This window comes from Sycon ciliatum, chromosome 3, assembly GCF_964019385.1.
Source record: "Sycon ciliatum chromosome 3, ocSycCili1.1, whole genome shotgun sequence".
NCBI lineage: Eukaryota > Metazoa > Porifera > Calcarea > Leucosolenida > Sycettidae > Sycon > Sycon ciliatum.
This window is the reverse complement of record NC_088645.1, coordinates 30,593,225-30,607,531: the sequence shown is the minus strand read 5'-3', so window position 1 is coordinate 30,607,531 and position 14,307 is coordinate 30,593,225. Positions and strand designations below refer to the sequence as shown.

Below are 14,307 nucleotides of genomic sequence, written 5' to 3'. Positions count from 1 at the left end.
TACGCCATGACCCGATCTCACGAAATTTCCTACGACAGTTCATTTCGCGTTCCCTGCAAGTTTCGCGTCCAAAGGTGCGAAGTTTCGCAGTTCATGATGTAGAGCGAAAGTTTGTACGCATTTTCGTTTTGCAGAATCTCTCTAGTGACTCAATTGTTTCATACGAGACGAGTCAATGAGTCGGTGTGGCTTAGAATCTTTCGCTGTAGAAGAAATCTATTCGTATGTCTATTGGAGATATATTTGTATTCTCTGGTTATAAAATAGGCTAAGCTCACAGAATAAATACCATCGCTCCCTTGGTGTTTGTCCTAAAGAGGTTCGACTGGATATCATTCATACTCACCAAAATATGTGTAAGATTTTATTATTGTGGAGTGCCTTGTTTATCTCTCAGTACCTCCAACCATAGCCTTGCCCCTTTTCTCCTCAGGATCAGTGTAGTTGTTGGAACGAGGTTTTGGACTCAGCAATGTATTCGTTTACATTTTAATACATGTTTATTGTTCCTCCTTTGCTGTGTTGTTTTAGACAATCGTGGACTAACAGTTTGAAGTCATTGAACTACTTCCAAAAGTTGTATCGACATCAACAGGATTACGATTTCAGTTTCAATATGATGCTGGATGACCTTATCACGATAACCCATGACTATAAACCATTATAAACACAGAATCAACAAAAACATCTGTGACACGCACCTGGCGCATGGCTACATTTCTCAAATAAATCTGATTGAGGGTGGAGAAATCTGAAAGGCAAGACAATTTATGACAGAGTCATGAAATTCTGCAACAGCAACATGCACAGAATGACCTCCGTATAAAAAAAGTATCACCACCACTGCTCACATGTTTCCCCGCAGAAGAACATGCATTATGCTAGTGCCATTTTCTGCAAGAAAATGCTTGCACATCAATGCGTATATCATTATAATTATTATTATGGTATTGATATGATGTGAAGGCCATCATTTACATATTGATATAGCCATAATAGGGCATTCCATTGATTGGTGACAGAAAAAACAAAAGAAATTATAGCAATAAAAACTGCTTTATGGCAGTTTTCTAAAAAAAGTTATTGTGTTCTAGTCCATGGACCCCGTCTAAAAAGTAAGAAATTAACGAAATGTGGTAGCTGAAAATTAAAATTTCACACAAAACCTCACAATAATCACACACAGAATGAAAAGCTACATGCAGAAGACCTTTTCCCCTCGTGATCCTCTTTCCTATGCATGCATGTTGCCAATTGTTGGTGCAGTACAAGTTTAGTGTTGAAAGCAGCATTTCAAGTGTTGTGATTATTGTGAGGTTTTGTGTGAAATTTTAATTTTCAGCTACCACATTTCGTTAATTTCTTACTTTTTAGACGGGGTCCATGGACTAGAACACAATAACTTTTTTTAGAAAACTGCCATAAAGCAGTTTTTATTGCTATAATACGACCTGTGATGGAGCTGAAACAACCAGCGATGCAAGTTTGCAGTCCAATTATTTGAAACTGGCCCGCTATGTTGCTGAGAACGTACTCAAGCCAACATTTGAGAAATGACCTTTTGAAAAAATGTTCGGTTCAAACCTGGCCGGATATTGTTTAAACTTTACGGTACTGTACAAAGAAAACAACTATTTTATTGCATTGACTATTAAGGAGCTATCCAGCATTATCGATAATTTTCAGTAAATGAAAGAAGGACCCTCCTCCACCCACCCAACACCCCCCCCCCCCCCGATTGATGTCTGTAATATCAATATTTTTTCGAAACGAAACTCCCCTTGACCCACCCACAAACGAAACTTTTTCTCTTCGTGTAAAAGATCGACAATTATGGACCTGGCATTATTGATAACTTTCACGAAATGAAAAGTTTAGTTTTGAGTAACTTGTGACCGTCCCCCACCCCCACCTACTCACCCCTCAACGAGGAATAGCTGGAATGGACTAGTGTTTCAGCTATCAATATTTTTCATTACGAAACCCTTCTTGACCCACCCGCCCATGAACGATTTTTTTCTCGTTTCGTGTTAAAGATAGATAATTATGGACGGCCCCTAAAGTGCCAGGTTAAAATGAATGGACCGTAGAAGATTGTTTGTGATATCACACGATCAGAACACGTGACAACCAACACTACATGGCTGAATACTTGATGTGCTGCATTTACTGGGTGCAATGCAGGGAGTTGTAGCATCTAGGTAGACGGCACAGGCGACTGTAAAGCTAAAATAATGACATGGGGTTCGACCCAGGGGTTCCTGTTTCAGCCACCCCTGGGGTAACATTGGGCAGATCTATACACGCTCGTACATGGCATTGCTAATCTGGGCCGTTCTCAGGGTCAGTAGGTCAAGGCCGTGATCGCGGGTTGCACAGATCACGGAGAACCTCCAAATCCTGACCCAAAATTCTATAAAGTATTGTGTAGTCTCCCTACAGTGTAGGTGCTATGACTCCCTGGTGCGATGTACCTGCTGGTAAATAGACAAATTGCAACCAGGCCATAATTCGGATAGAGCAGACGATCCTGTCCTGGACCCTGTTCCACATTCAAAGTATCTACAGTCAGTTTCAAAAAGATTAGCAATCCTGGTGATCGCCCGGGGAGTTTGCCGTCTTACCGTATGAGCGCTCGAGCGCTGCCTGGAAAAACTCACTGTGAACTCGAAGAAATATTCCGCGCGAAAGCATGAAAAATGACAACTCACTCAGGTCGATGTCGGTACAGTCGTCAGTCGTCTGGTTCACAACAAACGAGTTCTTCCTCGTATCGATTATAGAGTCAGAGAGGCCATGTCGAAAGTGTAGTAAATGCCAAGGCTGACGAGCGGCATGGGTCCTAATATGTTTTGTGACCAAATAGTTTCTTTGAGCTGCGATGCAATTTACTCTCACCATATGACGAAAGCGACATCGACACAGACTCATTGCCAAGGCCATGACTTGGCGAAGGTATCCGTATGACTTCGACAACATTTTGAGAAAAGCAGACGCCTGTGGAAGCTGATAGAAGACGGCGTTGACTTCTAAATTAATTCAAATATATTGGCGATCTTGAAATACTAAAATAATTCTCAAAAAGAAATCGATCGATCGATGTGCCGGTGTATTCAACACGTACTGTAGCTACAGCGCAATGACTTCCGTATTCACTCACACCGTTTCAGTGTTGTGGGTGTGTTCACATGGCGTGAGCCAGTCAAGTGTCAGTTAATTCGGGAGGATGCGGGAGCTCCAACAACAACAATCGTGAACAACATGACAAGTCTGCTTGATCACCAAAAAACAATGAAAAAAAGTGTGAGTTGAAGATAGGTTGGGATTTGAACTCACAACTTCATGGTCAGCAGACAGCATCCATAACCACAAGGCCAGAAAGGAAAAGATAAATCGTGGGTTTTGATAGAAAAATCGATACTGGCTTCCAGGGCAAATTGCAAACCATGGGAAAAGGCCGGAAACCTGGCCGAAATTCTAACTCCTTAACGGCTGGTCCAATTGTTCCGAAACCTTCACAGAACAATTTGCCGTGCCCTAACCAGCCCTTTTATGTACTTCGTTGTCCAATTTTCCCTTATCTTCATACTTTTTAAGACCAAAACCTGATTGCTAATCTTTTTGAAACAGACTATAGACTCATATAGTGAGGGAGGAATATTGTGGTACCGACTCCGATTTTCATGCGCTAAGAAATTATCAAGTACATGTAACTGTAAGTGATAATCACTCAAAGTACGAAGCTAACAGTAATATTCACTGGTTAGAGGGAAAGACACAAACAAGGTCTGAAGAAAAAATTGACTGTCACCACCAGGATTTAAACCAGGGACCTTCGCTTGAGGCCAGCGATGCTCTAATCACTGAGCTAACGTGTAGCCGTCATCCCAGCCGAGATCGTTCAACATTTTCTTCAGACTTCGTAATGCACACTAACAGCATCAGCTAATGGTATATGTACTCTTTTTCGATTGTACATGCAAGCTCTACCTTGTGATGTTGAGCTCTCTTCGTTTAGTGGGGGTACTCCGATCCTCTAATGTGAACCACAGTCCACCTACAATTCTACATTTGCAACGTTGTCCAATGTGCATCGGCACGCATTGTGCATAACTGTTACAGCAGAGTGTAGATTATCCGCACCCCTCGGGCGCACGCTTTCTCCTGGGGGTTCGGATAGGGAAAAATTCAGATAAGGGAGCAGTCACACATCCATCTAAAACTTGCACATTCCTTCACGTTTCCATCATTTCTCACATTCTTTTCACAGGAACTAGACACACTCTAGCTCCTCAATATGACTCCACGGTGATACATTGTTGCTCCAACCTGTTGCAAACTATCTTGTGCACCGCTTGAATGGTGCTTGGGGTTGGGGAAAATGAGCAGAAGCTCATTTTCGCCCCTTCAATTCAATGGAAACTGGCATTTCGGATAAGTGATTGTTCGGATTATCGGCATTCTACTGTATTCATATCCCACGCTTTCGGTACAGTCTGGAACAGGAGATCCTAGTTCGACTCAGACTGCCCTTTCCATAATACGTTTCCCATGTACTCGCAGTTTTTTTATCGGAACATCTTTTCTTCCCAACCTCAAATCCTGTGCAACACCGGTTGGCTTTCCTCAGTTTCCTGAGTGGTGTTACCTCTCAATAGAAGCATGAGTGGCCATTCAATGTATAGAAAAAACATTTCCATAATTATCGGAGGAAGGATCGGATGTGGCTAAATAATTTGAAACTGTCCACCTCTCCTCACTGCGCTCTTGGCCCACATTTACCACACCATCGCGAGGAAGTTCGTTCTTGGATAGATGCTCTACATCCTCCAGACATCTATCCAAGAACAAACTTCCTCGCTATGGTGTGGTGAATGTGAGCCAAGAGTGCAGTGTGGAGGGGTGGACAGTTGCAAATAATGTTACTACAATGTGCTAAGCAGAACAGAGGCACTAGCACCTGGGTGGAAACTATTCTGAATTTTGAATGCCAGGGAAGGCTGAAGGATACCCATGAAACCACTGCCAAAGCAAACACAAATTTGAAAAGCAGTGCATGCATGGTGGCGGTGGGAAAAAGGAGCCAAGGAAAGTGTGTACATACATTTCTTGAAAGGATGAGAATTCAAAGAAAGCTGGCTGCTTCCTCTATTTCCATGATCGGCCAGTGCCTGCAGCACGAACAGTACATTGTATTACATGTGTGTGCATAGACAGACAAATAAACACTAACCTGAGCATGGGTGCCGCTTGTATTCGTGGTCAGGAAAGTGAAAGTACGAACGAACGAGAAGAAGATTGTTGACCATGGCGAACAACTGCATATCCAGAGGGCACACGGCTTGCCAGAATGGGTCGGCAACATCTTCGCTAATTTTCTATCCTAACAACATTCAGCTTCGAGGTCAAGGACGACGGCATTATTGGAAGGAAATTTCGAATTTTGGAGAAGAAGCTTGCTTTCCGAAAAATGTTCCTTTCACGCAAGGCAGCATGCCAGATCAGGCGTGTGAACCAGGTGACTGTGCCGTGAATCGCCCTCGCTCTGACACGCCCGGCTACGAAGGAGTAATTTTACAACTCTTCTTCTTCTTCTTCTTCTTCTTCTTCTTCGGTAACTACAAGTCATAATAAATATGAAAATGACTGTGAGAGTACAGTGTACATGTAGTAGAAACTTAGATCAGTTTCTCCAGTTGCAAGAACTGGATAGCTTCTGATGGTTGTGTGAGAATTGCCTCCCTGACTGATGTGAAGGTACATAGACGTGTACCTGCTCGACTGCTGTGTCTGGCAGGGCAAGCTAGCAGGAGGTGGGCAGCATCATCAACTGTTCCAGGACAGTGAGTGCAGTCGGGTGAAGGTGCCGCCTCAATCTGGAACAAGTACTTATTCAGCAGGCTGCAATGGCCAGTGAGCAGCTGATTGAGGATGGTGGTCTCATGCCGGGACGGAGGGCTGCGGAACTTGCTGGTGTTGAGTAATGGCCGGGGGTATGCGGTTGCAGACCGAATTGAAGCCTTGGCAGCTTGGATAGGTAGCTGAACCTGGGCCTGTACACACTGTGTTCCATTCCGCGCAAGGCGATCCGCCTTGTCATTGAGAGCAACACCGCAGTGGCTGCTGATCCAGACAAGGTTGATGGAATGAGCCTTCCGAGCAACCTCTGTCAGAGCATCGAACGCAGCAATGGTGTCTGGGCTGATCCTGTATGGGTCTCCACGGAGGGCATCTACGAGGGAGAGGCTGTCAGTGACCAGCACAACGTCCGTCTCCATGGTGGTAAGGTCGTAGACTGCCCTCAGGCCAGCTGCTGCTGCTGCTACTTCGGCAGTGAAGGATGTTGCGACAGCGCCAGCTGGTAGACACCCAGACAGTATCTCTGACCGCTGGGTTGCAGTGGTTTCCATGACAAGTAAACCACCTCCACCAGCGTTGGTGTCAGAGACACTGCCATCTGTCCAAATGTCTAGACGTCGCGAGGAACAACAGGAGCGATAGGCTTCCTCCAGGCATGCTAGTGCCTCTACAAGTCGTACAGTAGGAGGGTCAGACCGGGTGCAAGCGGACTTGAAAACAGATAGGTTTGGAACGGAGGACCAGGGTGGAGGACGGGATGGCAGAGGTGCAGGGGATGGTGGAAGATGCCGCTCTGCCATTTGTCTCCATGTCTCCTTGGTTTTGCGGATCCGAACAGGGTATGTTGACTGCAACACGGCACTAGCTGGTGTAGGAGCACTATGACGCTTCGCGATATTAGCTATACAGGCCGCCTGGCGCTCGACTTTCAGCTGGATAGTTGGTGCACCAGCTATTTCACGTAGTTGATTCGTAGGTGTTGTCTTCGTGGTTGGTTGGTTGTGTTTATTTAAATTCGCAAACCGAACGGACTGAACATGTCCAATGACAAGGAAGCGAATGAGGTCCAAATAACCCAGGAATGGGGACAGAGATGAAAAGAAAATAATGGGAACAGAAGGTTCTCGGCAAAGGAAGAAGAGAAAGGAAGGAAAGAAAAAGAATAATGGAGAAGAAGAAGAAGAAGAAAAATCGTGGTCACGGCGAGAAGAAAGCTTTTAGCAAAAAGACAAAGGAAAGGATGAAGGAGAAAATGGGGAGACACATCGTGGTCACGGCCAAAGCCGGAGTAGCGGCAGGACACAGTAGACAAAACAACACCAGGAACAAGCACGCATGAAGCATGGGCCATGCCGGCCCAGAAGCGGGAGACCCCGAAAGGAAGAGAGAAGAGAAGAGAAGATAGAGAAATCGAAGCATTGCACATCTACATGTACGCCCACACATCCACACATCCACACACCCACACATCCACACACCCACACATCCACACATCCACACATCCACACACCCACACATCCACACATCCACACACCCACACCTACACCCACAAACACACATACATACATCTACATGTACATACCCACACCTACGCACCAATACACACATACTTAGACACATACCCCCCCACACACACACACACACACGCGCGTGCACACACACACACACACACACACACAACACACACACACACACACACACACACACACACATGTACATTGACAGCCACACATACAATTGCTTTGCAATGTTCTCAGTTCATAGAAGAAACGGGACTGCGGCAGCACGGAATTGACGAGGAACAGAGATGGAGCGAATACTGCTTGGCAGGTTGTTCCAGCATAGCGCACCCTGGAAGGCGAATGTCCCCTTTCCAGAGTTACTGCGGGCGGGTGGCAGGCAGAGACCCATGCTGGAGTCCAGGCGCGTGGACCGGCCACAAGCTGGCAGTAAGAGAACCTGAAGCTCAGGACTTGCTTGGCCGTAACGGCAGCGCCATGCAAGGAATGCCAGCTTCTGCTTGTACACTTCGGTAACCCGATACAGTGAGAGGCGCTCCAGTAGGTCATGTGCGGATGTCCACGGCGGGCGTCCGAACACTACACGGGCACCACGGTTTTGCAGAACCTGTAGTCGATGACAGTGCCTGGCTGCCAGAGATGTCGAAAATGCATTTGATCCATATAGAAGATCGGGCATTATGATGGACTGGAAATAAGTTATCCGACCCTGTGTGCTGAGGCAACGCCGCATCCTCCACAGGACTCCGATCTTTCGTGATACACGGTTTGCACAGCGGGTTACGTGGTCATCCCAAGACATGTTGCTATCAAATGTTACGCCAAGGTACCTGGCAGACTCCACAAGAGGCAGCAGGGTCCCGTTACAGTTCACCGAGAGTGGAGTATGCTTCTCAGGTAGGTTCCCGGAAATGGAGATCACCTGGCTTTTGGAAGCATTCAGGATCAAGCCACGGTCGTTTAGCCAGTTAGCAATAGCTGAAGCTGACGCAGACAGAATTGCAGACACTTCAGACTTAGTCGGTTTGCTGCAAGTGAGACCAATGTCATCTGCAAACTGCAAAGACAAAGCATGTCCAGCAACATAGGGTATTTCCCGAGTGTATATGTTGAACAAAATGGGGCCGAGCACAGATCCCTGTGGCACTCCGCAGGTGCAGAGAGTGATAGTGCTACGTGATGGTCCGATACACACACGCTGGGTCCGTTCGGAGGAGTTGCACCCAGTGGAGAGGCGGAGGCAGCTATTGTAGGCAACATCAAGATGATGCTGACCTTGCTTGGTGGCAAGACCATAGTAGGCTGGTGCCCCATACAGACCAGAAGAGAGCACGTACTGGTTGACAAGCCGAGTGGTGTTTTGCTGATTGAGGCCCCAGCTATGGCCACTCGTAGCTCGCACGATTCGAAGGCGTTGTTCAATGCGACGGCGTGCAGCGAGGCACTGTTCCTTAAAGCTCATCGTTGCGTTGACCAATAGACCGAGGAAGCGAGCTGAATCAGCTGAAGGGATAGGTGTGCCGTTCAAGGTCTGCGGGATGGCAGCACAGCGGATGGCATATGAAGTCGATATCACAACCTGCACAGATTTTGAGCCATTCAGGGTGATACAGCTGCGCCGGCAGAAGTCGGCAACATGGTTCAACAGATCCTGCGTGACAGATTGGAAAGCCTCGACCAGACGGCTGGAGACAGCGATAGCGATGTCGTCAGCATACAAGAAAGGCTTAAAGTCCGCACGGTGCTTTGCTAGGTTAGGCAGCTTTAGGTCATCGAAGATGGGCGCCATATACAGAAGCCAAAGGACGGGAGACATCGAGGAGCCTTGCGGGACACCACGGTGGATGGATCTCTTCTTGCTCACTGTAGACCCCACTTGGTGTCAACTTCCCTGCCGCGAATGAAGGAATTGATCCACTTAGCTAATGATGTCATGGCAATCGGCCGTACTGTGATCGTGTCTCTAGAAAGCCGATCCTCCATTAAACTTTCTGCGGGGCTCGCCGGCCTGGCCTTGCGCCCAGCTGTTCGTCCCATGTCCTGCATGGGTGTTGGTTGTATTACGTCTGGACTACTTGGACTGTCGGGAGTTCCCACCCTCCCACGGCCAGGGTGGGGAAGTTACTCGCTTCAGAAAACTCTTAACTGCACTCGACATGATCACAATCTAGATATAAACCATATCCTCTCGTGATCCTCTTTCCCATGCATGCATGTTGGTGTAGTACAAGTACAAGTACAGTGTCAGACTAAACAAGTGTTGAAAGCAGTATTTGATTGTCAAGTGTGGTGATTATTGTGAGGTTGTGTGTGAAATTTAATTTTCGGCAATCACATTTCGTTAATTTCTTACTTTTTAGACGGAGTCCAAGGCAGTTTCGAAGCAATTTGGGGAAGGACCCAGGACTAGAACGCAATAACATTTTTTTAGAAAGCTGCCATAAAGCTGTAAAACAGGCCTTAGGCCTGTGGGGATTGCCCTATTCAAAATTTAAATAATAATACTTCCTCCGCGTCATCGAAATTGTCGCAGTTTGACTTTTGATGTAAAATGCGGTATTTACTCACCAGCACTCGTACCAGAGGCAAGGGATCGGACATAGGCGATAGTCATCAGTATAGGGTGACGGCAAAGTTCTATTTTCTGTTATTGGAAGCCGGAATTTTTGAACTAGACGCAATTTCTTCGCTGATGTCGCTGTGCTGGCAATTTCGACTCGCTGAGATCAGTCAGGTGTTGCAGCCTGCACATTTCTCGTGCTTATGGCCATTCACTCAAGCCCCATCACTGCTTTACCTTAGCTGGGGTGAGAATGACTTCGTGGAACAAGTGGCAGCGCTTGGAGAAACATCGAGGGGTCGGCAAACTAAATGCCTGCAACAGCGATAAAATTTGTCGCTCTGGCTGAGACACTCAGTACTACTACTAGTACATGATTGTACCTGCAAGAGCCGTGTAGACTCTACACGTAGTGCTAGTGATGCACGCGCAGGTGCCGTACCATGGTATACCAGTGTTGAAAAAGAGGGCGCGCTGGACGTGATACTACACTTACCTGCATGAGCTGTGGGCATGCTACGGCTAAAAAAAGTTCATTATTTTCAAGATCGAGGTGATTCCGAGGTGATTCCGCCGACGGTAATAAACCGACCTCGCAACGATCGTGTATTCTTACTAGGCTTCGTTGGTGGTGAAGTAGAAATCATCCAGAGCTAGCAGACGACAAGCATAGCAGCTCTTGTCCTGTGGAGAAAGTCAAAGCGTTTCAGATGAGGCGCGACCAACTTTCAACCTTCCTTGAAATATTTGGGAACGATATTTTTGCGTCCATTGACATCAGCGACGACGAGGACTTCATCTCTGCATGAAAACTCTCAGTCCAATTGTCCTAGAACGTTACTCTAGTCTTCAGACTATCATACTGTGTAATAAGTTTCGAATGGCTTAGTTTATGGAGTTGTCAGTAACAAGTGACAAGTCACTAGTCAAACTGCGACAATTTCGATGACGCGGAGGAAGTAAATAATAAAAGTAGAAAGGAAAAGGACATATGGAAACGAGTTAAGAGTAACTCTCCACCCCTGTAACTAGATACTATATACAGTCAGAAAGTGCAACAACTAGGCACAAAACTGACAGAGTACTGAGACATTCGACGTCCTGACACCTAGCTTCAACACATCTCCGTAGCGCTAACCAACAGCCTTCCAACTTGGAAGGTTCAAGGTTATGGAAAGACCAAAGAGGGGACGGCAAGCGCAACGAAAACGAGCACAAGCTACAGTCCCAACGGAACAAAGAATGTCGATTGTCACTGGACGATGAGGAGACCAGTAGGCGATTTGACAAAGCGGTCTAACTACAATTCGAAGCAGCAAAGCAGCACACCACCCAACTTGGGTGGGTCAAAAATATCAAAGATAAGTTAAGAAGGGGGAAGCTTTGCGAGAACGAATTGTACAAGCCGAAATGTAAACTCCTACAGTTCTCCTCATGCATGACATTGTGATGGAGTAGTTGACTACAAAACAAGTTGTTTCACACGACGTACGTTTCGCCGTATGGTTCATGACGGCTCATCAGGTGTGCAATTTGAAACTCGGGTATTGAGCCAATCATAAAAGTAGAAAGGAAAAGGACATATGGAAACGAGTTAAGAGTAACTCTCCACCACTGTAACTAGATACTATATACAGTCAGAAAGTGCAACAACTAGGCACAAAACTGACAGAGTACTGAGACATTCGACTGCCTTCCCCTCTTTGGTCTTTCCATAACCTTGAACCTTCCAAGTTGGAAGGCTGTTGGTTAGCGCTACGGAGATGTGTTGAAGCTAGGTGTCAGGACGTCGAATGTCTCAGTACTCTGTCAGTTTTGTGCCTAGTTGTTGCACTTTCTGACTGTATATAGTATCTAGTTACCGGGGTGGAGAGTTACTCTTAACTCGTTTCCATATGTCCTTTTCCTTTCTACTTTTATTATTGGCTCAATACCCGAGTTTCAAATAAATAATAAAGCAGATTTTATTGCTATAATTACTCTTTGCATACATAGTCCATCAGCCAAGAACTCAGAAGTCGTCAAATTCAGCACTTAGAAATCGAATACTTGATTTTGGCCTCAATGGGGAGGTTAGGTACCCTGTACACCGAATCCGCAAATAAAAAGAGTAAACGACTTGCACGCTCTGCAAGGGGAAGCCGACAAAGTGACCATTTTTGGCATTTCATCGACAGCCATTGTTGTGACCTAAACCCAATCTCCAATCAGTGCCATGCGCGTTTCAGGAATGAACTTTCAGATTTTTGTGAATTACGGGAAAAATCTTGCAAATCGAGAAGATTTGCAGTGTAAACCATTGCAGTTTCCGTATTACACGTGTGCCTGGATTCAAATTACAATAAAATTGTTGTTCGCCTAAAGTTGTAGAGTGTTGTTCCATTACACATCTCTTTCACTGTTCTATTTAATTGAGCATCCGACTACATACCTTCAGGAAGATTACAATGAGCTAGTATTGAACATCATCCACCTTCGGGTTTCCGAAGTGTGCACCCCGAGTTATGTCAAGCAGGTTTGAAGCGTAGTTTTTACTGTTTGGCAAAAGTGTGATCTACGCTTCCACCCTGAATGGAATCACCCCGGGAAGGTCCTGATCCCTGGAAAATAAGGAACGTGGAGAGCTAAAAGTAAGGAATCTGCGGCGATGGATGTTGTACATCGAGTGAATGCCCTGCAGTTCTCTTCTCCATTACGACCAACTAGCAAACGCCATGGCTCTGGATGGTGACAGCAAACAGTTGAAATAAAGGCAAAGCTGCTTTGAACATGTTGCAACCAGGTAGTAGTACAGTTACAGTTGTACTACTTCGAAGTACTATCTACCACACTCGAGATCACCCAAAGAATAAAGCGATTGAATTCAAAATCACAAAAATTGTTGGGGATCGTCTGGAGCATATTCAAGCGAGGTACAGTCGGGCTTGATGACTGATCAAAGCCCTCGGGCTGGTCCCTTGGGCTTTGATCAGCCATCAATCCCTGTGTACCTCGCTTGATTATCTACTTGTGATTATCTACTAGTTTTTGAATTAGTACGGAGCATCAGCAAATCGAATTTTCGATTTGATTATTCGAATGGCAAAAAGAAAATCAGAGAGAAAATTCGAATGAAAAAGAGGTTCAGCATGTAGCGCAGTCCAGTATTTTCATCGAGTTTTTTTTAGCTTGAGCAGTTGAGGACTGGGATTTTGAGATGTGCAATGAACGGAGTTGCTGTTGTTTCTCATTGCCTTTGGGGATGACGCGAAGCGGCGGATGCTTCATCCGATTCAGGCTATTGGCGATAGGATCTCTCTTGGAGACCCCTTGAAAAGGCGGATCTCGGCCGAGCTCCTCCGCTATCCCTTGCATATCAGGAGACCCGCGGACGAATAGGTGAGGGTGGGCCCTACACTGCCTCAGCAGAATGAGATCCATGGTAAGGTCGACCCTCAAATATTTGGCACACTTTGAGTTGCCCTCTCCCTGCGGGGAACTCACCATAGACGCAGATGCCGAGACAACGCCAGCAGGGCTACTGCAGTACTGGGAGCAGGAGGCATACCGGGGCTGGTAGTTGGTGACAAAGCCATGATTCCAGGATACTTGAAATGAAACAAAATGCACACTTGATAAAACTTTTCACAGTTCGAGAGAGAGGAAAGCGTCAAGATTGACAAGAAGTCCAGACTAGTACTTTAGTAAGAACTAGTAGCTACATGCGCAAGAATGAGTACTCGTAGTGCGCCGTGTACTAGAGCACGCGCGGAGCATTCGAAAAGTATTCGAAAAGTATTTTCTGTTTGCGGGCATTTTTCAGTCGAACAAAGCCCTAGTTTCGACTGATTGAGTGCTTTTCGTGACGATTCTCGAATTTCATTCGAATATTCGATTTGCTGATGCTCCGTATAGTTATTTGAAAATGGTGAGCATCTTCATCTTCTTCCCGGTGCGCATGTACACATATTTTTTGAATCTGTACGTGCTCCACGCCAACTCACCTCTGCTCAAATCGACGGCGATTTATTTCGCGATTTTAGGTCGATCGCCACGGAAAACCACACCAAACGTTGACAAAACTCCACGTTTTCACTGAAGACGCATTGGATGTCCTGATAAAACGGATGGAAAACCTCGTAATGGCTGATGAAGAAGAAGAAATTTGTCGAACTTCCAAGGCGCACTGTAAAAGGAGTGCAAGAGTTTCGCCAGGGAAAGTAGGCAGGTTGGATTCAGTGATGCTTTTGCTGTCGATTGATGTCAGTTCCAGGTGTTCGATTTGTAAGTGCAACAGGGGACTCACTTTGGCACCACTGGCTGATGGACTAACAGGGCTACAGGGGTAGTGGGGAAATTGTACAAATATGGGGTTATGAAATGTGTATA

The 14,307-nt window shown here is 46.0% G+C and overlaps 1 protein-coding gene across 1 annotated transcript; it reads right to left on the bottom strand.

Annotated features, from left to right (window-relative positions):
* Positions 1-5,678: 5,678 nt before the first annotated feature.
* LOC135812996 (uncharacterized) lies at positions 5,679-6,659 on the bottom strand. Its single transcript, XM_065326214.1, has one exon. It carries the CDS (start codon positions 6,657-6,659, stop codon positions 5,679-5,681), a length of 981 nt encoding a protein of 326 aa, XP_065182286.1.
* Positions 6,660-14,307: the final 7,648 nt, after the last annotated feature.